The sequence below is a fragment of the Sander lucioperca genome, chromosome 13 (genome assembly GCF_008315115.2).
Source record: "Sander lucioperca isolate FBNREF2018 chromosome 13, SLUC_FBN_1.2, whole genome shotgun sequence".
NCBI classification, from domain to species: domain Eukaryota; kingdom Metazoa; phylum Chordata; class Actinopteri; order Perciformes; family Percidae; genus Sander; species Sander lucioperca.
Window position 1 is genome coordinate 55,001 of NC_050185.1, and position 26,836 is coordinate 81,836.

Consider the following 26,836-nt stretch of genomic DNA (forward strand, 5'->3'; position numbering starts at 1 on the left):
AGTTGGGGCTGTTTAATTTCCCTAACACCATCACATTCTCTGCCTTTGTGCTGTAGGACAGCCATCTGCTGGTCACTCATAACTAAGTGACCAAAGTTTTAATCTGCTTTATACATACGAGCTTTGGGGGCTGTTTCACAAAAGCAGAATTTATAAATCCAGGATAACTGATAAAGCAAGGCTTGACCTAGTCTAATCTGTGCAGCCTGGCTTGGCGCGTTTCACGAAGGCCAAACCAGGCTGAGGAGGAGGGACTAGGTCGAGCCAGGATGAAGTAATTTGGATAGATGCGTGTTCACGGCTTTCTTTAACAGACCGCAAGGTCGATAACAGATTTACTGATGCTAAAATGGAGGATACACATTGTACATACTTTATACAGATTGAGCAGCAGCTTCTTGTGGAAGTATAACGTGAAACACATTATTTGTATAAAAAGAAAAGAAACACGGGCGCTGTAATGAAACAGCAAGAGAAAGCGAGGCAGACGATCACGGACCGACAATGCGTAAGTAGCCTAAATATATACATTTACTGACCATTGCTCTGAATTGAAACCGTCATAATCATACCATTCAAGGATTAGACTACTAATCATACATTTGCACAAATTAACAGTTGTACTCTTTGCCTTAAAATTAAACGGATAATGTTACTCAGGAAATTTACCATGAAGATCAATTTTCTATAACACTAGAATATGATGCATAAATATCTCTTTCACTCTGTTCCTCCCTCTCTCTCATGGGCTAAAATATAAATTACCTAAGTCATATTAACTTCCACTGCTCGCTTTTAATGCAAAGTGTACAACTGTTTGTTTTTGCAAATGACAGTGACTCATTGAATGGTTTCAGTTAAGAGCAGTAGTTCATAAATGTATATTTTTAGACTATCATTCAGTCAGTCCGCTATTATCTGCCATGCTTTTTCTCGCGTTCTTTTTTTTTTTTTACAGAGGCCGAGTTTCCTTCTCTACATATTATATGCTTTGCTCCCTCGTATATATGGACATAGAAAAGAAAGACACTGAAGAAATTGAAATCTAAAATATAGAGACTATAAAGATAATTAAGTGATAAATTCCATGCACACTGTAAACATGAATGGAAAAGAGTGATATTCATCTGTTATTTCTCCTCAACAAAATATAAGGTCAAAAACCATTGGGGTGCGAAGGAGGTTCATGAATAAGCGGAACAAACATGATCCTTTATTGTTAAAGAATAAAAAAAAAAAATGTATCAACTAAAATAATTCAAGGTGCATTGGTCAACTATAGAAACACACATGTACACCATTGTATATATTGCCCTTAGTAACAGACTTCATTTAAAACACATTTGAAATTTTATCAGCCTTTTCTAATTATCTCAACTGCAGTAATATATTCATCAAACTTCTAACAACAATATGAACAGCAGTCTGCATACAGCAATACAACAGTAACAATGACACATGAATAATTATAAAAAAAATAATGGTCACAACTTTAAATAATAACTACTTAAATGAACAGCAATATGCACCTGTTGTCTTTTAACCCAGGCTGATAACAATAGGGTAAAACCACTGCGGAGTGATCAGAAAAGGCTCCAGGATTAATAAATCCTGGCTGTTAGCCTGGTCAGGAGCAGGCTAGCTGCACAGAATAAATCTCCATGGTAACTTAGGTGCCTCTGCTTTTGTGAAACCGAGTCAAGGCTAAGTTGAGCCAGGATGACTGGGAAATCCCGGCTTAATCCCTTATCTTGGTTTTGTGAAATAGCCCTCTGGTGTTGGACATGGTGGCTGGTGGGAAATCTATTTTACTCACAGAAAGTGAATTAAAAACTGAAAAGAGAAATATAGATTTGGATTAGAGAAGTGTGCTGTTAATGTGTACCAAATATAAATGTTCAAGTCTGCAAATTTAAAATCACTTTTTACTGCCATTGTTGAGAATTGTAATCAGGCAAATATCTGTTTCTCAGGTCCTAGAAGATAATGACTATGGCCGGGCAGTGGACTGGTGGGGTCTGGGTGTAGTCATGTATGAGATGATGTGCGGCCGTCTGCCTTTCTACAACCAAGACCATGAGCGTTTGTTTGAGCTCATCCTCATGGAGGAAATCCGCTTCCCCAGGAACCTGTCGCCCGAGGCCAAGTCCCTGCTGGCTGGCCTGCTCAAGAAAGACCCCAAACAGAGGTATTTGACCCATACTGATCCTCTCTGTGAATTATTTTTGATACAATAACTTAATCCTTACATGATCTTGTTTGGACTGACAGGTTGGGTGGAGGTCCCACTGACGCCAAAGAAGTAATGAGTCACAAATTTTTTATCATTATCAACTGGCAGGATGTGGTACAAAAGAAGGTAAGATATTCTGAGGACAAAGGAAGTGAAGCTGGGGTTTTTTTTTTAGTCACAAAAACAGGATGTCCTGGCTGATTGCTTAGTTAGCCTTCTTACCTGTGATTTCAGACACTTTTATCAGGCTTTAATAATTATCACCTCCAATTTTTGCTCCTAGTCACATGTAGTAAAAAGGCCTACATCTACAAGATGCTCTCAGAGTTGTTAACCCTGCTGCTGGAAATACAGAACAGGTTAAATTCATCTCTATGAACTAGAATCAAAAGAAACATATATGATATGTTTGCCATTTCAGATTGTTTATTTTCTGAATCTAAATTTACTTTAAAAAACAAATCTACCTACCCACATTCTCTTTTCAATACTTGATCAGTATTGAGAGAGTTATTGTTCTTTTGTGTTAGGTTGTCAACTGATGGTGGCAAAATTTCATGCTTTATAAAAACGTAAAACGGACATAATGGACTTCACTTCTCTTATAATTTCTTACTGCAACTAAGAAAGCTTAACTATACTTCCATGAAAACCCTGAGTATCCTGAATTCTTAAGGCTTGGTTGGAGTCAGCAGACTTTTAACAAACAGCAATGGTGGAAAGTTTCCAAGAGAAACCAATAGAGCTTGCCCACTGTTACACACAGTGTTCTTATCATTAACAACACAGTAACCCTATTGCTTTTAGCCATTTTTAGTTAAGTTAATGTTAATTAAAGGTTCTCAAAAAGTTATCTCAGAGTCAGTAAGAAATGATGCAGCCCTGATCTGCCCTCCAGTGGATATGTTTAATACTTCAGATATGCACAAAGTAAACAGGCAGTATGTGAACAATGCCGCTCGTGTCACAAACCTTTGTCTACATGTAGTTATTTTCGAAATCCAGTATGTTCCAATTGAATGGCATTTAACCAATCTTCTCCCCTGCGCCAGCTTACCCCACTGTTCAAACCGCAAGTGACATCAGAGACAGACACCCGGTACTTTGATGACGAGTTCACAGCACAGACCATCACACTCACTCCTCCAGACAAGTGTAGGTATCCCCTGACTGGACGGCGACACTCCGTGTCAGTGCCTGATCCACCACTTTCCATGATCACGGTCTGGGTTCTTGACTTGAATGCGACGACTGACTTCTGCTGTCTTGTTCTTACAGATAACAGTCTGGACTGCGAGGACCCTGGCCAGCAAGCGCATTTCCCTCAGTTCTCCTACTCTGCTAGCATAAGAGAGTGATAGCATCTCTGCCACACACACACAAACACACAAAAACAAATGAGGCATGAACACCTTGGCCACATCCTTACAGCTATAAAATGACCAGAACCTCCATCTTTAATGAGGTTTAGTCCGTCAGCATCGAAGTGCCTCAGCTGGCAGCCATATTGTTTTATAGAAGCCCCCTCTGTCAACACTACGGGCAAAGCCTGGCCATACTGACTGTACTGTATCAAACTGGACTTCAGGACCTTACGTAGTCATCAGCACAACTGAAAAACATCTGTCTGAAGCACCTTTGGATGGCCTATAACTACTGCTGCTTTTTCAATATAAACCGTTGATCATTTTTAGCACTCTCTTTTAATGGTCTTTATGGACAGTTTCTTTAATGATGTTTCCAAGTGCTCTTCTTCAGAACTAGCTGTTACAACTGGTGATAGACAGGTTTGTATATGACAAAGTTGCGGGGCAGTTTGTTGGGTGTTTCTGTTAGGTGTGTGTGTGGATCTTTTTTCTTTGTTTTTTTGAGAAAAAGGAGGGCATCAAGTCCAAACTGGATGTCATCAGTTGGGTCAGAGGGAGTCTGTAAGAGCAAGAGGTTTTGTTCGTGTCTTAATACAACACTTGCCCAACATGCATCAGGAACAACAGATTAATTGATAAGACATGATTATCAATGTGTCTCCGTGGAGAAAAGCTTTGAGCGGAAGATGAGGTGTTGGAGAGAGAGGCTGTCCTTTAACTGTATGCAATGAAAACACATCACTTGTTTATTAGTTTGCTCTCATCTCAAACTTTGATCTTTGTTAACAGATCTGTCAAGTGTGACACATCAATTAATGGGAATCGAGAGTACCTTAATGCACAAGGTGTATGTTCTTTTTTAAGGATTTTTAATTCTAACATTTTTTTTTAAATCTTTTTCGATCAGCAAAATACACACCATTTTTGTGATTTAAGAGGATTAATAAGCACTTAGTGATTTAAAGCAGACCTCATTTTTCTCAGATGGACCATGTTTATAATGTAGCTGAAAGCTTCCTGGATTGGTGTCGGTGCTTAGTATTTTTTAACATCTCATGGAAATGTGTCTGTTGCACTGAGTATCAAAAACTGTGAGATACCAGAAGCTGGTATCAAATGTCTGGTCAGATTCATAATCCTGTTAATTTCTTCTGTGATCAGATTTACATCAACCATTGGCCAGAGTTAGACTATTTAATTTGAACAAAGTTCTAGGATGGATGCATGTGTTTCAACAAAATTTAACATTGGAGTTAAATGAGAAATAAAATGTAGAAACCCTCAAAGTAAGGTTTAAGAAAGTATTGTATATGTATTGAAACTCAGGTGTTGTATCAGCACCACTATTGAAAAAAAAGCAACAAACTGAATTCTAGCACTTTCAGAGTTCATGTTCATATTTCGAGTGTCATCCTTTCTTAGCATTCAAAGCTACTTCTGTAATATTTCCAATTCACTTATACCTATGTTACAACATATGTTAGTAACCTTTCTATGAAAGTAGTCTTTCCTCAAATCACAATTCACCATTTTAAACTGTACCTGCTTGATACCTAACAAGTTTGAAGTTGTGGCTGAAAATCCACACATTTTAATGTTCTCCTGGCTATTGTGTGTCTGTTATCTTTTTGTACATCTAATTGTGCTTACAATGTTCCAGTGCATCTACACCCCTGCTGCTTTTAAGACTTGACTGTTCCATTAGATTTGATTAGACATAAATTAGCAGAACTAAGAAATCCTCTAGGGAGCTGTGAATATCATGAACATGGTCCATTGTGAGATTTTTTCATTTGAGTGCAATGGTGACTTGCAGGGATGTATTTTTTATTATTATTTTCAATTCTTCCCATCTATTATTAATCACTGCACAATATTAAATGGTAAAAAGGGGGCATGCACCTTTTATAATTTGCAATACTGGGTGTTATACTGTACATGACAATGCACCCAACATTGTATTGGTGTACTGGTAATAAATACAGAGCTGGTGCAGACAACCTGCTCAACCTCCCATTAGACACAGAGCCTTCTATCACCTGTGTTGTTTGAAAAAAAAAAAAAAATCAGTTATCTTTGTTTTTTTCCTGTTTTACTCCTCGACTTGCTGTTTTCCCTCATCCTTCCTGTACCCTGAACCTCCTTTGCAGATTAATTAAGTAAATTGATAATAGTTGAAAGGAAATGTATGTTTTCAGTTACATTTTCAATTCAAACAATGGATTTCTATTCATCTTTGAATGTAATTTTGAAAGAGTGATCCAATACACATTTTTAACTGTCTTAATACATCCTCATGTTTGTGTCTTGATTCTTTTCATCCCTCCGCTGTAAGGGAACTGAAGCTTGTTTCTACACTTGGTTTTATTAGTAATACAGGTACCAACCACTTGTGAGTATAAAGCATAGGCTGGTAGTTACACTTCCTGTCTCTAGGTATAGAGTTTATCGTTATTCCTGCCTTCCTCACCCTCAGTTAGGCAGGTTTAATGCTTTGTAACGTTTAACTCCTATTTGTTGTAACGTGTTACCAGCAGCCAATCTGAGATCACTAAAAGCTGAGCTGATAAGCTGGGTGTTGCCTGGCACACATTTAGCCTTGCTGATACTTTTCTCTGCTGTAACTGTAACTGCAGCCTCAACCACAGCAGAGTGACCACACACAATAGCAGCCCAGATGACTCTCCAAAGCTACTTTGAGGCTAACAGCTGTTACATTCTGAACACAGACTGTTCATGCACACAAAGGAAGAACTTGCTTTTCAGTTTTTGCTTTACCTGATTTGATGCATCTCTGCCAACTATATGCTCAAGACTGTAAATGCAGTGATCACAACTTCAAATGCATTAACTTTGAGTTTGGTTCATTTCACGCAGTTCTCATTACTTTTGGCACAACCATCACATAGAAAATATAGTGTACAGAACATTTCACCTCAGAGTCTTCTGCTGACAATATTCTCAATCTAGTTCCTAATGAGGAGAAATATTTTCTGGTTGTGTGAGCTCATTCACTGTGAGAATATGTAGAGGTACAGTACAACACTATTGCCTCAGCTGATCTGTAAGGGCACATCAGGTTGGTTAAATGATGTAAAGGAAAAGCAGCTGTGTTGGAGGGGTGTGTGAACAAAAGGTGGAGGAGAGGTTGAGGAGAGGTGTTTCTGTGACCTATTTTCAAAACTGAGATTTTGTTTCCAAAACGGGTCTTCAAAACAAAGAACACTGTAATGGATGATAAATAATGTGCACAGAATTGTCAACGCACTTTGCGTGCACCCACCAACAAACGGGAAAAAAGGTTTCAAGTTAAATATCAAGTTCTACAATTACGAGGGGGAGTAACGTTAAGCATATAGCCTAGCTTGATGTCATTAAGTTGATGTTTTAGTGTGTCTTTAAGTTGGTGAATGTTTTATAAATGCTGCACCTGTTGCCAAGTTGGTGAAGATGTTTCTTCACTTAAGTATGTTTTCTTAATTTGCAGCATGTTTGCCCTCGTCAGCCATGGTAAAAAGACAGCACATTTTACAACACAAATTGTGTGTGCTCCGCCTTACTGATGGGACGTCAGGTGTGTTTTTGTCGGTGAACTCTGGCTAGATGGATCGTGCCTGAGTTTCTGACTTGGTATTCCGTCTTAAATGAACTTTCATTGCACTTTTCCTGTGTCGTTTGTTCCACGTGCAATGCTGGATGCAGCGTAATGCCAGGTGTGAACTGATGTATACACTGTTGTGAAAAAACAGATCTCAGTCACATATGAGCAGTATACTATATCAGATTTGGGCCACTTTTGCTTGCAGTCTAATCCTATCCTTTGTCTCTGTTTATTAGAGACGGTGGAGCTGCTGCGTGCTTCTGCCGAGACACAGCAGCCTCACGATGCTTTTCAACACTCCCCCAGCAGGGAACATGTGCTGCCCGGGAGCAACCACGCCTCCACCCGCCTGCCTCACATGTTGCCACACACACCCACTGTCTCCTACTCTCATGTCCTATAGGAATACAAGGCATTGATGAGCTGTTCACTGCAATAGTGGTGATCACAAAATTGGCATTGGCAAAACTACTGATTGTGTTTTTTTGGTAGGACATTTCATCATTAACAGCTGGGCCATTCCCTTGTAAATATAGCAGGCTCATTTAAGAATCTTAGGGTGCGCTATCCCAGCCCATCCAGCCTGGAGTCCCAGTGTTGTCTGCCAAAAAGTGATTGCCATCTGCGGGTACCAATTCATCCTTTTTTCCACTTGCCAAAAAGGGATTGCAGCTTCTACCTTGTCACTAAAATGTTGATTATGCCTAAAATGATTTAATTTGAGGCTTATATCTGACAAATTATAGCCCACCCAGTATTTTTACCTGTTGAAATACCTTTTTAAAGGGGCAATATAACCCATAAAATGCACTCTTGCACTTGCCAAAAAGGGATTGCAGGTCCCACCTTGTGTTTGGAAAGTTGTTTCTGCCTCGAAATTACTTGATTTCATTCACAAGGCTTATATTTGATGGATTATAGCCTATCCAGTACTACCTGTTGAAATACCTTTAAAGGGCCAATACAACCAGTAACACACTTCAAGTGAGCTGCGGACATAAACTGGGCTGTGAGCTTTAACAGGTTGTGCACGCTTCCCATGATGTATTAATGCTCCCAGGCCACGGATGGCAATCAGTTTTCTAGGATTGCATGACCCGCCCTTCTCTGCCACTGATTGGCTAGTACTCTTTGTTTTTATTGGTTGGATTGGTTATTTAGGCAGATTGGTTAGGGTTAATCAGAAGCAGAGTAAGACAGTCTAGGGCGAGACATGCCTTCACCATCCTAGGAAACGCCATGGTATATACATGGATGTATTATAAGACCTAAGGCTATATAGGTGATCATGTAATTTGTATGTTTAAGGTCTTTATTAAGACAATATTCTATGTTGTAAGATTTTATGCATTTTTTCTTTAATCACAATTAAAAAATATTAAATGTTTGGCTTTTTATGTACAAAGTATTTGTCTCTGTTGTAGTGTAATAGTGCAACCCAATGTCTAGTTTTACAACAGCAGTTGAACGCACCATAGGCTACTTGAAGGCTACTGAATGCACGCTTCACGTGGACTGTCCGACGTCACCACCTAAACACGTGTCTCGGCACGGGATTGGCCCGGATGGGCCAAACAGCTGCTGTTACGTCACCACCGAACTGTTCAGCGCACTGACATTTAAATGGTGGGGGTGGCTACGCAACAAGCAGTATGGATGATTTCAGTAGCTACATACTAATCATCAGACCGACCGTGTCTGAGAACAGGGACAATATTCCGGTAGGCAACAGCTTCACCATGTATGAATATAACAATTTCTTAGTTTTTTTTTTCTTTGGTAAAAAATATTGTTCCAGTGGAGAATAATATGTCTATTTATTAGATAGATAGATAGATAAGAGAAAGTAAGGACTGGACGGAGGTATTGCCTCTCCGGTTATGGAAATGTTTTCCTGCTGCCACAAGTGATCGTGTTTCTCTGATTCTACTGACAGGTGAGTAAACTGCTTACCTCAAATTTAAAGTGTCTAACATTTTTGTCTTGTGACCTAATGTCCAGCATGAGTCTATTTTGCATTCACTTAAATAATATTTCATGGTCAGCTGCTCTGTTGTTCTGGTATTGCAGGCTTAACATATTTATAATGTGTATTGTGAAAGTCAATGTGATTGATGGAAAAGTGTCTTTGTTTTTTTTTTCACTGAGCTGCAGCAGCAGTGTATTACATAAGAGTGTTGGGGGCGGGACTATAGTCTGCCAAGGACCATCTTATCAAACTCAGTTCAGCCTCACCGCATGTACATGCTGTTATGTTTACACAGGAGGCTAGGCGAAACACATGACAAACACTATCACTCTCATGAATGGCCAGGCTGTCATTACCTACAGCCTTTTGTTGATCTTTTCCATCATAGAGCACATTCAAATACAATGTGTTTCTTATTGAAATGATGTTAAAACACTTGACAGTTTACAAAATATATACGTTCATATTGCTATTACTACAGGGAATAAATGCTACTAAGTAGTTCATAGTGATAATACCTTAATGAAAGTTTTATCTGCCAAATATCACTAGAATAAAAATAAATGTAAACAATGTTCACATTATGTTATTGTTTAAGTTTTTTAGTTAATTTTCAACAGGATATGAAGTACGCTTGCCAAAAGTCAGATGTGTTTGATGTTATTTAAAATAAACTGTAACTGATTTGTTATAGCCTTCTTCTTTGGCTAAACTCACATCCACTTTTTCCAATTACATCCGGCCTTTGTGAGATAGGCTAACGTTTAAAAGAGAGCATCAAAAGAAAGAGCATCAAAGAGCACAGTTCTGTCAGATAATGCACTTCTTACATATCTTTTCATATTTACATGATGGGTAATTTTTTCAGTAGCTGTGCTAGAAGGAGCCCTAACATCATTTTGATTATAAATCACATAATAATCCTATTCAGGAAACTGCTTTGCAGTTTCTCACTGCAATCCTCACTGCCCGCTAAGGTAGTAGACTGAAGTGAGTGCCATTTAAACTTTAGCGTATTAAGAAGCTAAACTTTCTGTATTTGCACATTTCACTATAACACGACTGAAAACATGTTAACACTAGCATGGGCGTACGCAGGGTTTTACAAGTATCCAGGTCCAACAACTGAGCTTGCTAGGGGGGTTTAGGGCCCCCTGGAAAGATATTGATTTCCCTGCTCTAAAAATGTGCATTTTAAGATGTTTGGAGATCAAAAACTGGATAACAATAGCTTTAAAACCATGTCAGTGGTAGAGTTGGGCCTCTTTCAGGTTTCACCGGTTCAGTCAGGTGTAGAGGCCAAACCGGTAGAATTTTATGCTAACCGGTTTAACTGGCATTTGTCACTATGTCACCTTCTGGCAACTTAAAAAGTAGCTGACATTAGAAACCTGTGCCAAAGGCGCACGGTGCAAAATCTAACTTATATTGCAAACAGTGTTGGGCAGTAGTACTAGTTTAATTACTTTTCAAACAAGTTGCTGTTTCTGAATCAAATAGCTTTTCAGTAGTTCAGCTCTTTTATTGATCAAGTAATGCGGTAGCATCCACACAAGCTAACTTAACGTTACATTTCTTGATACACAGTAGAGCTTTCTGCTGCGGTCTGAAATAAAACTGCTGATTATTACTGACACCACCGCCAAACACGGACGTGCTTCGTTACATGGATGTCTAAAAAATTGCTCCGATGTAGTAAAGTACTAGTGCCATGTTGATGTAGCTTAGCTTGATTCATTTCTTTGGGGGCTAACATTAGCTTCAGTCTATTGAAGGTTAATTTATTGTAGAATACCGGTAACATTAGCTTAGCTCACTAAACTTTCCAATAGCTTGCCCAACACTGATAATAAGCAATATAATGTGATTAACATAATGTTTGTATATATAAAAGAACAAACTAACAGTGTCTGATGGCAATTTACTGCCGAGCAGTGCTGTGAAGGAGATCACATTTCAGTAGCAGTGGGAGGGGCACCGATCAAACGATGCAAAGTTCATGTGTTTTTTTGGGGTGACGAGATGATATATGCCAGTTAGTCTTAAAAAAAATAAAACTGCTGGATTTGACGTGACTCTATAACCTCACTGCAGGTAAAAAGTCATGGCTTAGCGGCAAATTACCACCATCATGTAGGTTATCACGCACGGAGGGAATTAAAATTCAGCTCATCAGACTTTCCTAAAAATAAAAATTGTTGTGGCCGGGTTGGCTCGGTGATAGAGCAGGCGCACATATACTGAGAAGTTTATGCATCGACGCAGAGGTTCAGGGTTCGAATCCAACCTGTGACAATTTCCTGCATGTCTTCCCCCTCTCTCTCCCCTTTCTCACCTAGCTGTCCTGCCAAAAAAGTTATCTTTAAAAAAAATAAAAATAAAGATTGTTCACGAGTCCCACATCTCGAGTCTGAAGTCACTGTGTTTGCGACTTAAGTGCGACTTGAGTCTAAGTCTCAAAGTCGAGTCCCCATCTCTACCATGAGGTCACGGTCATTTCAGCGGTACCGAAGGTAAACTGTAAGCCGGGTACAGTGCAGTTCTGTTGTTTTAATTGTGTTATGATAACGATTCTGATGTTTTGTGCTTGTACAAAAATCCTTAGCCTCAACCTGGTAAACCCAGCAGTATATAAATAAAACAAAAAAGCTAGTTAGTCTTTAACATCCAATGCTGTAAACAGTTGTTTCTTTACTTTCATTTTTAGAGGTCTGGAATGCCAAAAAAACAGGGTCACTTTGGGGAGTGGGCTGCCCGGCGCACCTCAAAGACTGCCAAGAGTAACAGTGCCACCCTGCGGGCATCCCAGGGTGGCACCCACAGGGAACAATCTGGAATGGGTGACATGAGCAACCACATGCTGCGCTATGACTCAGAGAAGGACTCCGAAAAAGACTCAGGATACTCAGGTGAGCAAAGGCCCATTTTGATGTGTGGCCATGAGACTGTCCTCACCTGAAAACCCCCCATGTTTTTTGTTTAAGCAGCAATTACGACCTATATTTCCGTTTATAGTGGCAGCGCCCTATAGTGGCCGCAGTAGTTGACGGGAGCAAAGCAGGAAGAAAGGTGAAGAAGTATTGCTAAGCTTGCTTACACCACACCAAAATTGGAAAAATTAGCTAAGTCATTGAAACTGACAAGAAAGCCCTTAAATTAATTTATTTACTTGAGACACTTAAGTTAATTTGAGATTGCCCTTTTTATTTCTTTTATCAATTTTTATTTACAATTTTAATGTATATGCTTCTAGGTTTTGTTGTTTCTATTCTTGACCTAAGGCAAAAGCTCTGTTTTTGAAGTGAATTTGTTAATGTGCCTTGTTTGTTTGTATATCTGTATTCTCAATTAAGAAGTGAAAAAATCAACAATTCACTTCTAGTTCATGTGTTACTCTCGTTATTTCCTTCTTCCAAAACAGCCAGGAGTAAGATAGACTTTATTAAGCCCACACGGGAAATTCCCTTGTTACAGCAGAATAACACAAATACACATTAAATAGACATTGGAAAAATATACAAAAAGTATTTTTACTTTTTGTATAGAATTAGTTATAATAATAATGTTGTGTCTGTGTGGTCTGGACCCAAAAGCGGACAGGACCCCCCCCCTCAATGAACGCCTCCAGGAGCTCTACCCGGCTGATCCTGATAAAAATCCCAGAGGAGGTCCGGGTCCAAAATGAAGCTCTGTGGAACCCAGGACCACTCCTCCGGCCCATAACCCTCCCAGTCAACCAAGAATTGGAAACCCCGACCCGACGGCGAACATCCATGACCGACTGAACCAGTGAACGCCAGATGGCCATCCACGAGCCGGGGGGGCAGAGAGGGCTCAGAGGGCATGCAGAAACTGGCTTGAGAAGGGACACATGAAACACAGGGTGCACATTCATGGACGCCAGCAACCGAATTTTCATCACAGAGGGATTGATTACTTTATCAACAACAAAAGGGCCCACATACAGTGCAAGTATGTTTCTGAGACTCCACCTGCAGCAGGAGATCACGAGAGGACAACCACACCTCTTGACCCGGTGCATAGGTGGGTGCAGGGACGTGGCGGCGGTCCGCCAGATGCTGATTACAAGCAGCCGTCCGCACCAAGGCAGCCCGAACCCTCCACACGTGCCGGCACCGACGGATGTTCTCCTGCACAGACGGGACAGCCACCTCCTGCTCCTGCTCAGGGAAAAGGGGAGGTTGGTAACCCAGCATCGCCATGAATGGCGACATACCTGTAGCAGCGCTGGACAGAGAGTTGTGCGCATATTCCACCCAGGCTAGTTGCGCCGACCAGGATGCTGGATTATGTGCTGTGACACATCGCAGAGCCGGCTCCAAATCTTGATTAGCTCGCTCTGTCTGGCCATTGGTCTGAGGATGATATCCAGAACAGAGGCTAGCAGAGGCACCCAAGGCTGTACAGAAAGCCCTCCAAACCTGGGATGGGAACTGTGGGCCGCGATCTGAAACAATGTCCTGAGGAATGCCATGCAATCTGAAAACATGTTGAACTAACAGCTCAGCAGTCTCTAGGGCAGAAGGTAGCTTAGCCAGGGGGATGAAGTGTACAGCCTTAGAAAATCTGTCCACTACAGTCAAAATGACAGTTACCTTCTGAAGGTGGTAGGCCGGTGACAAAATCCACCGCGATGTGGGACCATGGTCTACTGGGAACAGGTAGGGGTCGCAACAGGCCCGCCGGAGGCCGGTGAGAGGCTTTGCAACGGAGACGGAGCATGCCATCACAAAGGCTCGGGTGTCTGCAGACATCGTGGGCCATCTGAAACGCCGACGCAGGAAGGAGAGGGTGCGGTGGAAACCAGGATAACAGCTGAGTCTAGATGAATGACCCCATTGGAGGACCTGGGACCTGATGGGATTGGGCACAAACAACAACTTAGGTGGAGCAGTTACTGGGGCAGGGTGAGTCCACTGGGACTCCCTCACCATCGCCTCAATGTCCCAGGAAGCTGCGGCCACCACACAGGCGGGGGGCAAGATGGTCTCTGGCTCGATGATGGATTTCTCCGATCCAAACTGACGGGATAGAGCGTCCAGCTTAGTGTTGCGGGAGCCGGGTCTATATGTCAGAGTGAAATTAAATCTTCCAAGGAACAGGGCCCACCGAGCCTGGCGGGAATTCAGTCGTTTAGCTGAACGGAGATAAGCCATGTTCTGGTGATCAGTCCATACCAGGAATGGCTGCTCCACTCCATCCATCCATCCATCTTCATCCGCTTATCCGGTATCTGGTCGCGGGGGTAGCAGCTCCAGCAGGGGACCCCAAACTTCCCTTTCCCGAGCCACATTAACCAGCTCCGACTGGGGGATCCCGAGGCGTTCCCAGGCCAGGTTGGAGATATAATCCCTCCACCTAGTCCTGGGTCTTCCCCGAGGCCTCCTCCCAGCTAGACATGCCTGGAACACCTCCCTAGGGAGGCGCCCAGGGGGCATCCTTACCAGATGCCCGAACCACCTCAACTGGCTCCTTTCGATGCGAAGGAGCAGTGGCTCTACTCCGAGCTCCTCATGGATGACTGAGCTTTTCACCCTATCTCTAAGGGAGACGCCGGCCACCCTCTTGAGGAAACCCATTTCGGCCGCTTGTACCCTGGATCTTGTTCTTTCGGTCATGACCCAGCATTCATGACCATAGGTGAGGGTAGGAACGAAAACTGACCGGTAGATTGAGAGCTTTGCCTTCTGGCTCAGCTCTCTTTTCGTCACAATGGTGCGATAAATTGAATGTAATACCGCACCCGCTGCGCCGATTCTCCGACCAATCTCCCGCTTTATTGTCCCCACACTCGCGAACAAGACCCCAAGGTACTTGAACTCCTTCACTTGGGATAAGGACTCATTCCCTACCTGGAAAAGGCACTCCATCGGTTTCCTGCTGAGAACCATGGCCTCCGATTTAGAGGTGCTGATCCTCATCCCAGCCGCTTTACACTCGGCTGCGAACCGATCCAGTGAGTGCTGAAGGTCACAGGCCGATGATCAGGACCACATCATCTGCAAAAAGCAGCGATGAGATCCCCAGCCCACGGAACTGCAACCCCTCTCCACCCCGACTACGCCTCAATATCCTGTCCATAAATACTACAAACAGGATTGGTGACAGTGCAGCCCTGGCAGAGGCCAACCCTCACCTGAAACGAGTCCGACTTACTGCCGAGAACCCGGACACAGCTCTCACTTTGGTCGTACAGAGATTGGATGGCCCTGAGAAGGGACTCCCGCAGCACCTCCCATAGTATCTCCCGGGGGACCCGGTCATAAGCCTTCTCCGGATCCACAAACCACATGTAGACCTGTTGGGCATACTCCCAGGCTCCCTCCAGGATCCTTGCAAGAGTAAAGATCTGGTCCGTTGTTCCACGACCAGGACGGAATCCTCATTGTTCCTCTTCAACCCGAGGTTCGACTATCGGCCGAACCCTCCTTTCCAGCACCTTGGAGTAGACTTTACCGGGGAGGCTGAGAAGTGTGATACCCCTGTAATTGGCACACACCCTCTGGTCCCCCTTTTTAAACAGGGGAACCACCACTCCTTAGGCACCGTCCCAGACTTCCACGCAATGTTGAAGAGGTGTGTCAACCAAGACAACCCCTCCACACCCAGAGCTTTAAGCATTTCTGGATGGATCTCATCAATCCCTGGGGCTTTGCCACTGTGGAGTTGTTTAACTACCTCAGCGACTTCCACCAGGGAAATTGACGACAATCCCCCATCATCCTCCAGCTCTGCCTCTACCATAGAGGGCGTATTAGTCGGATTTAGGAGTTCCTCAAAGTGCTCCTTCCACTGCCCTATTACCTCCTCAGTTGAGGTCAACAGCATCCCATCCTTACTGTACACAGCTTGGATGGTTCCCCGCTTCCCCCTCCTGAGGTGGCGAACGGTTTTTCAGAAGCACCTTGGTGCCGACCGAAAGTCCTTCTCCATGTCTTCTCTGAACTTCTCCCACACCCACTGCTTTGCCTCTTTCACGGCAGAGGCTGCAACCCTTCGGTACCTTGCAACTGCCTCCGGAGTCCTCCGGGATAACATATCCTGGAAAGACTCCTTCTTCAGTCAGACGGCTTCCCTGACCACCGGTGTTCACCACGGTGTTCGAGGGTTACCGCCCCTTGAGGCACCTAAGACCCTAAGACCACAGCTCCCCGCCGCAGCTTCAGCAATGGAAATTTTGAACATTGTTCACTCAGGTTCAATGCCCCCAGCCTCCACAGGGATGCACGAAAAGCTGTGAGTTGAAAGTCTGTCGGACAGGGGCTTCTTCCAGACATTCCCAATTTACCCGCACTACCCGTTTGGGCTTACCAGGTCTGTCCAGAGTCTTCCCCCACCCCCTGACCCAACTCACCACCAGATGGTGATCGGTTGACAGCTCCGCCCCTCTCTTCACCCGAGTGTCCAAAACACACGGCCTCAGATCAGATGAAACGATTATAAAATCGATCATTGACCTTCGGCCTAGGGTGCTCTGGTACCAAGTATACTTATGAGCATCCCTATGTTCGAACATGGTGTTTGTTATATACAATCCATGACTAGCACAGAAGTCCAACAACAGACAACCACTCTGGTTTAGATCAGGTAGGCCGTTCCTCCAAATCACGCCTCTCCATGTCCATCCATCCATCTTCGTCCGCTTATCCGGTCTCGGGTCGCGGGGGTAGCAGCTCCAGCAGGGGACCCCAAACTTCCTTTTCCCGAGCCACATTAACCAGCTCCGACTGGGGGATCCCGAGGCGTTCCCAGGCCAGGTTGGAGATATAATCCCTCCACCTAGTCCTGGGTCTTCCCCGAGGCCTTCTCCCAGCTGGACGTGCCTGGAACACCTCCCTAGGGAGGCACCCAGGGGGCATCCTTACCAGATGCCCGAACCACCTCAACTGGCTCCTTTCGACGCGAAGGAGCAGCGGCTCTACTCTGAGCTCCTCACGGATGACTGAGCTTCTCACCCTATCTCTAAGGGAGACACCAGCCACCCTCCTGAGGAAACCCATTTCGGCCGCTTGTACCCTGGATCTCGTTCTTTCGGTCATGACCCAGCCTTCATGACCATAGGTGAGGGTAGGAACGAAAACTGACCGGTAGATCGAGAGCTTTGCCTTCTGGCTCAGCTCTCCTTTCGTCACAACGGTGCGATAAATTGAATGTAATACCGCACCCGCTGCGCCGATTCTCCGACCAATCTCCCGCTCCATTGTCCCTTCACTCGCGAACAAGACTCCAAGGTACTTGAACTCCTTCACTTGTATCTCCATCATTACCCACGTGCGCGTTGAAGTCCCCCAGCAGAACTATGGAGTCCCCCCCCGGAGCCCCATACAGGACTCCAACCCGCAGGTGTAGGGAGGCGACCCGCTCGTCCACCGGGGTAAACTCCAATGTAGCGGCGCTCAGCCGGGGGCTTGTGAGTATCCCCATACACCCGCCAGGCGCCTCAGACCCTGGACAACTCCGAAGAAGAAAAGAGTCCAACCCCTATCCAGGAGTATGGTTCCAGAACTGAGACTGTGCTGGTCCACTCCCTCCAGCCAATGTCTCCACTCCTCAGGTGCCAACACCACCGCCAGTAACTCACGATTCCCCACGTCGTAGTTGCGTTCAGCAGGCGACAGGCACCGGGAGAAAAAGGGGCAGGGATGCAACTTGTTGTCCTGAGGAGACCAGCTCCTACTCTGGTGTCCAAGGCATCCACCTCCATGACAAACTGAAGAGACGAATCTGGGTGGATTAACACAAGGGCAGAAGAAAACAATTGCTTGAGCGTGGTGAATGCTGTGTGCACTTTGGAATCCCAGGTGAAGGGACAGAGGGGGAGGTGAGTGGGACAGCAACCTTCGTATAATCACGGATGAACCGACGATAAAAGTTGGTAAACCCAAGGAAACGCTGGAGCTGCTTCTGGGTAGCAGGGGTCGGCCACTCAGTCAACGCCTTGATCTTGTCAGAATCCGGTTTCAGCTGTCCCTGCTCCATAATGAAACCCAAGAAACTCACAGATGGGGCATGAAATTCACACTTCTCGGCCTTCACGAACAGTTTGTTTTCCAGTAGACGTTGTAGCACCAACCTGACATGCTGGACGTGTTCCTCTATGTTCTGGGAGAAAATCAGAATATCATCCAGGTAGATGAAGATGAAACAGTTGAGCATATCTCTGAGAACATCATTGACAAGGGCCTGAAAAACAGCTGGGGCATTAGTGAGACCAAAAGGCACGACCAAATATTCAAAATGGCCGAGTGGGGTGTTAAAGGCTGTCTTCCACTCATCCCCAGCTCGGATGCGGATGAGGTGGTAGGCGTTTCTCAGGTCCAGTTTGGTGAAAACCTTAGCTCGGTTCAGGGGCTCAAAAGCATTATCAATGAGGGGAAGAGAGTACTTATTTTTCACAGTTATCTCATTTAAAGATTATTTTTTTGGGGCTTGTCCCTTTATTGTAGTGACAGTGGATAGATGTGAAAGGGTTGTTTTCCCTCTATTCCTCTGGATGGAAACAAACTGTTGTTGGTTGTGTGTTTATATTCTACGTGAATTTGCGAGATCTCGTGGGTCCTCGTGACTACAGCTGTCAGTCATGGCCGCAGCCGTTACGCAACAAATCCGGACCCGGTGGGTATTGAAGGACGGCGGAGCACGGAGCCGACACGCAGCAGAGCCGATCCGCAGCCGTTCCGCAGTTGGTGGAATTTCAGTGTTAGAGGAGAGGAACAAACGGCCGATATCGTCGTATGGTTTGGAGACCTTGGTGGACACAGACTCCATGAATACTTTTCTTTCAGAATTTCATTCACTTTAAAAGTATTCACAGAAACATAATACTTGATTTTATATATAGATAGATAGATAGATAGATAGATAGATAGATAGATAGATAGAGATACTTTATTTATCCCGAAGGAAATGAAGGTGTCCAATAGCTTATACACATCATACATACACATAGGCACACAGACATATGACATCCACGCACACATACTATACATACTACAAAAATACAAAGGAAGATATCAATAGTGTGCCCTTACAGTAAAGTTTGGTTGTAGCATGTTTAAAGGAGGGGTGTGGAAAAAATGCATAAAGGTGCAATTGTATCATAGTGCAAGATAGTGTCAGTGCAAATTCATCTATTCAAGTACAACAGGCTACACAATATATCAAAAATAGAATAATCATTACTTAAGACTTGAAGAAAATTTTAACCCTTGTGTTGTCTTCCCGTCAACCTTGAAAAAGGTTTTTGACACCTTTTTTTCACAGTTTGTTTTTACTTTTGCCAACATTTAAAATTTTAAAATTTTTCTTCTACACATTTTCAGCGCTTATTTCTACGTCCCATATTTTCTGATATAAAACGAAAATTGAAAATGGGTCAATGTGACCCAAAGTCAACACAAGGGATTATGGTAAAGTTGAAAACCATATAGTCCATATAGACAAAAAGACATGGTGTACTGACCATAATGGAATATTTAGCAGTAAGGCTCTTGTGATGGTTGGGGTCGGCTGGCTGTGAGTTTTGTTTATTTTCCCTAGCTGTTGTTTTTTTTTCCTGTCGGCTCTGTCTCTCCCTGTGTCTCTTTTGCTCTCCCTCCTCCCCTCCTGTCTACTGCCTGCCAGCTGACGAGACACACCTGCTGCAATCACCATCACCGCTCTCCTGTCATGCACACCTGCCAGCCATCTACAATTAAGCACAGTACTTCAACCCCGGCTCAACAGATCATCTCCGCTGAATCGTTGTCCAGAGACATCGTGACCATCTCCAAGTCTCCGTATCCAGTCAGCTGGCCTCTCCATCCAGTCCCCCTCCCACAGCACCCTGCCAGCCCGTCTTCGGTCCTCTGCTTCCCTTCTCCAGTGCCTCCTCCTCGGACCCTCGGCCCCGGTTTCCCCGCGCTCCCCTGAGTTCCCTCGCCATCCTAGTTCCTGCTCCTGAGTTCCCTCGCCATCCTAGCTCCGGCCCCCGAGTTACCCCGCCATCCTAGCTCCTGAGTTCCCTCGCCATCCTAGCTCCTGCCCCTGAGTTCCCTCGCCATCCTAGCTCCTGAGTTCCCTCGCCATCCTAGCTCCTGAGTTCCCTCGCCATCCTCGCTCCTGCACTTAAGTCCCTGGCATGACTTACTCTTCCCTTCTCTTTTGCGTCTTTTGTTGGGGAAGTAGCCTCCTTAAATGTGCATATGACAATTATTCACCTCAATGATACATGAATTCATTTTAATGAATTAATAAAGCCCTGGACTGTCATATTTCAGATGTGTTTGAGCAAGATTTCTGCTCATGTTCAAAACTTTGTGCACATTTAAAATATATCTCATCTGTGCTCTGAGATTTGGAGGAGTTGTGATATTTTGAGAAAAATAAAGTGATAATAGGCTATTACAAGAATAAAGTCACAATATTTCAGAAGATAATCTACCTGCACCATAGTCTGCTGTGCATTACGTGATTGCTCTACTGATAAGGTAGATCTCAGACCTCCTGAAAGACACAGAACCCCGTTTGAGACTCTGGTCTCTGAATGACACAAAGTTTAGGGAAGTGGCTGTACACTGCTCTACATCGGAGGTGGAAACCCGAAACTACTGCAGAAATACACGGAGCACAAACGGGACACATCTGCTGTAGCATGCCCACAGCAGAGCGCCAGAATTATAATCCTGAAGCTGCACAGACCACTGCTGCAGCAGCTCCGTGGTCTGTGCCGCTGCTCGTCTCTATTTTTACAGCGAGAGTGGACACTAAGCGACGCACAGGTCTGCTTCAGAGCTCCGTGTGTTTGAGTCTGACCCATAGACTGGAAACGTCACGTCACGGGAACTTCAAACTAAATCATTAGTTTGAAGTTTTCCCCCAATTAGGAAATTATTGACAGTAATCATCATTTCAATCTAATAATCAGGTTGACAAGCAAACGTGTGGCTGAGGGGGTGCCCTAGGATGATCATGTTTAATAAACATGTTTTATTTTGCTTGTCATTCTAATTCTATTATTAATGAGAAGTAGACCTAAGGGCGACACGGCTCCCCCAACACATTTGACGCCCTAGGCCTAGTTCGCCTATAGCAATCGCCGGCCCTGACCCCAGGTACTTGTATGTACTGACTGTCTCCACATTCACCCCGTCAATGGTGACAGGCAGCAAGGGAGTGGCAGGCCTCCTGAAGTCCACCACCATTTCCTTAGTTTTGGTGGTGTTCAGCTGCAGCTGGTTAGTCCTACACCATCCCACAAAGTCCTCCACAAGGCTTCTATACTCCTCCTCCTGTCCATCCTTGATACACCCCACAATTGCAGTCGTCAGAGAACTTCTGCGTATGGCACGACTCAGAGTTGTACTTGAAGTCTGTGGTGTACAAGGTGAACAGTACAGGAGAGAGAACAGTTCCTTGTGGCGCCCCTGTGCTGCTGACCACAGCCTCAGATGTGAGGTCCCCCAGTCTAACAAACTGGGGCCGTTCAGTGAAGTAATCTGTGATCCAGGTCACCAGGCTTGGGTCCACTCTCATCTGCAGTAGTTTGTCTATATATATATATATATATATATATATAGAATCAGAAAGGGCTTTATTGCCAAGTACGTTGCACATACGAGGAATTTGTCATGGTGTTGTTGGAGCATGTCACACATTCAAATATAAGAAGGATAAAAAGAATATAAACAATATAAGTATAAACATATACACACAGTATGTATTAATAACGATAAAATAAATAGTAAAATAAGTTAAATAGTAGTAAAAAGGAACGCTACAGCAGAGTAGGTACAGTGGCATGAGGAGCCAGAGGAGTAGTTTGGAAAGAGTCAGGGTGGTTTCTGGGCCTTGTTTAGAAGGCTAGTGGCGGAGGGGAAAAAACTGTTGATGTGGCGTGAGGTTTTGGTCCTGATGGACCTCATCCTCCTGCCAGAGGGGACTGGCTCAAAGAGCTTGTGTCCGGGGTGGGAGGGGTCAGCCACAATCTTTCCAGCACGCTTCAGAGTCCTGGTGGCGTATAGGTCCTGGAGCGGTGGCAGATTGCAGCCAATCACCTTCTCAGCTGACCGAATGACACGCTGCAGTCTGCCCTTGTCCTTGGCAGTGGCAGCAGCGTACCAGATGGTGATGGACGATGTGAGGATGGACTCAATGATGGCTGTGTAGAAGTGCATCATCATTGTCTTTGGCAGGTTGAATTTCTTCAGCTGCCGCAGGAAGTACATCCTCTGTTGTGCTTTCTTCACGAGGGAGCTGATGTTCAGCTCCCACTTGAGGTCCTGGGAGATGGTAGTTCCCAGGAAGCGGAAAGACTCCACAGTGTCAATTGTGGAGCCACAGAGGGTGATGGGGGCAGGTGGGGCTGGGTTCTTTCTGAAGTCCACAACCATCTCCACTGTCTTTAGAGCGTTGAGCTCTAGATTGTTTTGGTTGCACCAGGTCACCAGGTGGTCAGCCTCCCACCTGTAGGCGGACTCGTCTCCATCAGAGATGAGTCCGACGAGGGAGGTGTCGTCCGCAAACTTCACAAGCTTATATATATATATATAGTTTTTTATATATATATATATATATATATATATATATATATAGTTATATCAAACTGGTGAGAGTGCTTCACTGGAGCAGTTGGGGGTTAAGCCTTGTTCACCTCATCAGTGGTAATGATGCCTCTCCGCCATACATTAAACTCTTGTAGGGACAGCAATTGAAAAAAAAACAACTTATGAAGATAAAACATATGCATCTTATCTTATCTTATAAGATTTACAAATGTAAAAAAGGTTTTGTTAAGTAAAAGATACTGTGTACGCTTGTTCCTGAATATCTGTGCACAACATTCATATTTGTACATTTCTGTAATTCACAATGCTGGATCTCTCAAGTAAAAAACTGGTGTGAGAACTGATTAATTTGTGCATTTGCCAGTCTGTAGACACAAAACACAGATATTTTTCACACAATTTTTCCCTGTATGTGTAAATACATATTCTCAAATGCAGATTACTGTTTCAGTGCACAAAACCAACATTTACCGGTTTGGTTTGAGCATTTTTCATTCTCATCCTATTGATACCATGAATGTATGAAGAGAACCTCACTGATCTCCCAGTTATGATGTTAACAATTTCTTTCCATGGGAAAACAATGCAAAAATGATCTGTGTATTTGTGTTTGTGTCCTCTCGATCTTCTCTTACTCTTGGTTCTCCCTCTCCCTCAGAGGCTGGTTCAGACTCTGTACAGACTGATGTAGACGACCAGCGCAGCAGTGTGAGCAAACCTCACAGGGAAAGCAGCAAAAGCTTGAACAACAACACCAGTGTGAATACTGCAGCCCACAATATGCCTCCTTATGAGGAGCTTACCCCCTGTTACGTCATCAAAAACCTGGTGGTTAAGCCGGTGAGAAATTCAGTTATGTAACAACTTGCTTTTTCTACTTTGTTGCATCATGAACAAATATTCAAATACAATGTATCAAGGAATGGGTTATTCTGTTTGGAAGTATATTCAGTCACCAGCCAGTACTTTTTTAAAGTGTATCTTAATGGTGTATTTTATTAATTGTTGACAGATCAACAGTAATTCTTTTTTTAATTGGTATTTTTAACTAATAGGCATCGGAATCTTTTTTGAAAGCCACTATATTTACTATGTATAACTACTGTATAATAACAGTGCACATTTCATTACAAAATATGGAGTTAATAACTGCTTAACTTCACCACCTAACTGCCAAAATATCCCCCAAAACAATAGGCCTCCTACTTCAACAGTATATTACAAATTACAGCCAAATTAAATGACATTTTACAAATAGCTAACTCACTTCTTGTCTCTGTTGCAATCTCAATGGGGAAAGTGCTGCTCATGCTCAGATATCAGGGAAGCCATGTCTTCAGCCATCGATCCATCTTGCGAGTTGACAATATTTGTAAACTTTATTCCTCTGTATTTCCTTCAAATGCCACGCTGATCATTTGTGATGCCAATGACACAACACATCTATGCTCTTCACTATTAGGTTTTGTTGTCGCTGGCAGACAGTTTGAGAAACACTGTTTTGAATTTTAAATTAAAAACATGACATTTTGCTAAATCCAATCCCGGACCACTCTTTGAGAAATAGTGGTGTAGTTCATTGTTGATAATTTAGATGATTAGTCTCTAATTTAAATAATCCCGATCTTAATTAATTAATTGGTCTAATTAATGTCAGAAAAAAATGAGAGCCCAGGGGACATCTTCAAATGTCTTGTTTTGTTTGACTAACAAAACCCAAGGAAGAAAGAAGCAGAGAAAGACAGCAAATTATCTTATTTTTATCCTATTTCTTATTAAAAAAATACTTAATTGAAAAATACTAGATTGTCAAAATAGTTGATTGACTAATCAGTGCATTTGTTTACGCTCTAATACAATGCTTTGTAAATATTTCTAAAGCAGCATTAACTGATATTTTGGTCACTTGGAGCATAGGAAATAAGCTGTAAACACATTGACATATCACCTTGTGAAGTTGATATAAATTGTCAAATATCACAGTACTTTTTGCACTTAGTTGAATCTTGAAAAAAGACAAACTCCAACCATGGCAAAAAACATCAAACAAAAAAGCAGTCTTTACAGGAAAACAAGGCATGTTTTGCTTTTGTGCTTAATACAAGATTTACCTCTATTGACTTATTTATTGACTACCTCTATTTACATCATCTGGTTATTATATTTCTCTAGGTATTTTTGCTTCAGTTATTTTTGTGTCCTACTGCCTATCTCTTTGTGACTTTAACCTCCTCCCCATCTTTTGCTCTTTTTTTACTCTGGTCTTTGCTGCTCACATAAAACCCCACTCACAACCCCCTGGTGGTACAGTCTAGACCGGAGGAGCTTCTGCATGGCCCCCTGGCGTGGGGTGGAGGTTGGCACAGCCTTACCAATGCTAAAGCGCCCAGCCAGCTCTTACTGATCCAACAGCCAACAATACCTGCTACTTTCTCCTCTACCTCGACTCATTCATCCAGTCTAGCTGCACCACAAGTTCAAGTAAAGAGAGGACACAGCCGCAGCAACCAGAACCACAGCAGCAAGGACTCATACCTGCCCATCCTGAATTCTTACCCTCGCATCGCCCCCCATCCTAGGAAGGAGAGCCATGAGGGCAAGGGTGCCACAAGGGTGGAGGGGGTTAAGAGTGTCAGTGAAGGCCAAAGCCAGAGCAAGAGAGTGTGCATTGAGGAAGAGAACATTGAGGAAGAGAAGAGAGAGGCTGTACCTACCACTAGTCGCCTCCTGAAGCACCAGAAGCATCAGAATGAGGGTAGGGTCCATCCCAACTGCCAGTATAAAGTCGGAGGAGGGCACAGCTCTTTCCCCATTTCATCTCACTGCCTGCTGCCCAGCCACGCCTCCTCAACCACCCAGCACATGGCCCACCAATGCCAACAAAGCTTGGGCTCTGACAGCACAGGCTCACCCTCCGTCTCACCACCTTCTTCCTCCAACTCCCCCCCAACCTTCTCTCCTCCCTCTTCATCTCCCTCTTCCTCCACGGCTCACAGCCCATATCAACTGGCTCCAGACAGCTCACCCACACACCATCGACGTTTCCTCAACACAGCTGAGATCTTGAACCAGTCAGGCCTGCTGGCCATCACACTACGCACCAAGGAGCTGCTGAAGCAGAATGCTGCCACCGAGAGAGAAATTGCCCAGCTTCATCAGCACACTCATTTCCTGTGCCAGGTAGCCCAGGCCAGCCAGAACGGGTGCAACAAAGGCTCAGATAGCCTTGACAAAGTCCTCCTGGCCATGACTAAGTCAGGCTGCTACCCAAACTTAGACTTAAATCAACTGAAAGTGCTCAGCAGCAACCAACAGACCAATACTAGAGGTGAGAATGACAAAGAGACAGATAACAACATTGAAATCATCAAGACATACAACAACCCACCGCAGGTGGGGTCTTTACACATAGCTGATGGAACATCACCACCCTCTCCGCTGTTTGCCCCCTCGCCAGACACAGAAGACAAAGATGTGCATGCTTCTGGATCCAATGTCCACCTCCCTGTCTGTTTCTTTTCCCAGGTCTGTCCCTAAATAGTGATGCAGAAAAGTAGTCATGGACCAGAAGTTAAGTGATCTCACTATGTTGCCAGAAAGTTCAGCGCACAAAAACTATCTCCTCTAGCTTCCTGGATCTGTAATGACTAGTAGGGTAACATGTGGACCTAGCAATACAGGAGAGCTTGAGTTTTGTTTGAATTGTGCAAAATGCCAGAGTAAAACAGAATATGGCTAGTTGAAAGGGTACATGATGATTTTCGTATTTACACACATAGTTTAAAGTTGAACATGATTGATATATTTTCATACTTTTAGTCAGGGATTTGCTGTTTCCTGGGGTCTCATTTATAAAACTGTGTGTAGGATCCTTACTAAAAGTGTACGTACGACCAAAAGCCAAAAATGGCACATGGCAAAAAAAAAGATATAAAACTTTATAAGATTATAAAACCGTGCGTACGCACATCTGTAAGCAATGTTCCCTTTATAAATCACAGATTACCCACAAGTGTGCGTACGTGAATCAGCCTCTTATCCCACCCTGTACCCACCCCTTTTTAACCATAAATAGTCAATGCAAAGCACCTCATGAATGCT

At 43.7% G+C, this 26,836-nt stretch overlaps 2 protein-coding genes across 7 annotated transcripts in view; both read left to right on the forward strand.

The window, feature by feature from the left end:
* LOC116063150 (RAC-beta serine/threonine-protein kinase-like) overlaps positions 1 to 5,891 on the forward strand; it is a 35,926-nt gene extending 30,035 nt beyond the window's left edge. For all 4 annotated transcript variants that reach the window (XM_031318004.2, XM_031318005.2, XM_031318006.2 and 1 more), the window contains exons 11-14: positions 1,974 to 2,188; positions 2,272 to 2,359; positions 3,286 to 3,388; positions 3,512 to 5,891. In XM_031318004.2, the coding sequence (XP_031173864.1) occupies positions 1,974 to 2,188; positions 2,272 to 2,359; positions 3,286 to 3,388; positions 3,512 to 3,591 (486 nt within the window). In that variant the 3' untranslated portion in view covers positions 3,592 to 5,891. The remainder of the gene's footprint in view (positions 1 to 1,973; positions 2,189 to 2,271; positions 2,360 to 3,285; positions 3,389 to 3,511) is intronic.
* LOC116063155 (CLOCK-interacting pacemaker-like) overlaps positions 1 to 26,571 on the forward strand; it is a 33,794-nt gene extending 7,223 nt beyond the window's left edge. The window contains exons 2-5 of one of the 3 annotated variants that reach the window (XM_036008842.1): positions 9,043 to 9,047; positions 11,608 to 12,079; positions 23,394 to 23,575; positions 25,046 to 26,571. In XM_036008842.1, coding sequence (XP_035864735.1) covers positions 11,887 to 12,079; positions 23,394 to 23,575; positions 25,046 to 26,272 — 1,602 coding nt within the window. In that variant the 5' untranslated portion in view covers positions 9,043 to 9,047; positions 11,608 to 11,886 and the 3' untranslated portion in view covers positions 26,273 to 26,571. Of the gene's footprint in view, positions 1 to 8,788; positions 9,138 to 11,607; positions 12,080 to 23,393; positions 23,576 to 25,045 lie in introns of those variants that run through there. The other 2 variants (XM_031318013.2, XM_031318014.2) reach the window with 2 other exon arrangements.
* The last annotated feature ends 265 nt before the right edge of the window (positions 26,572 to 26,836 follow it).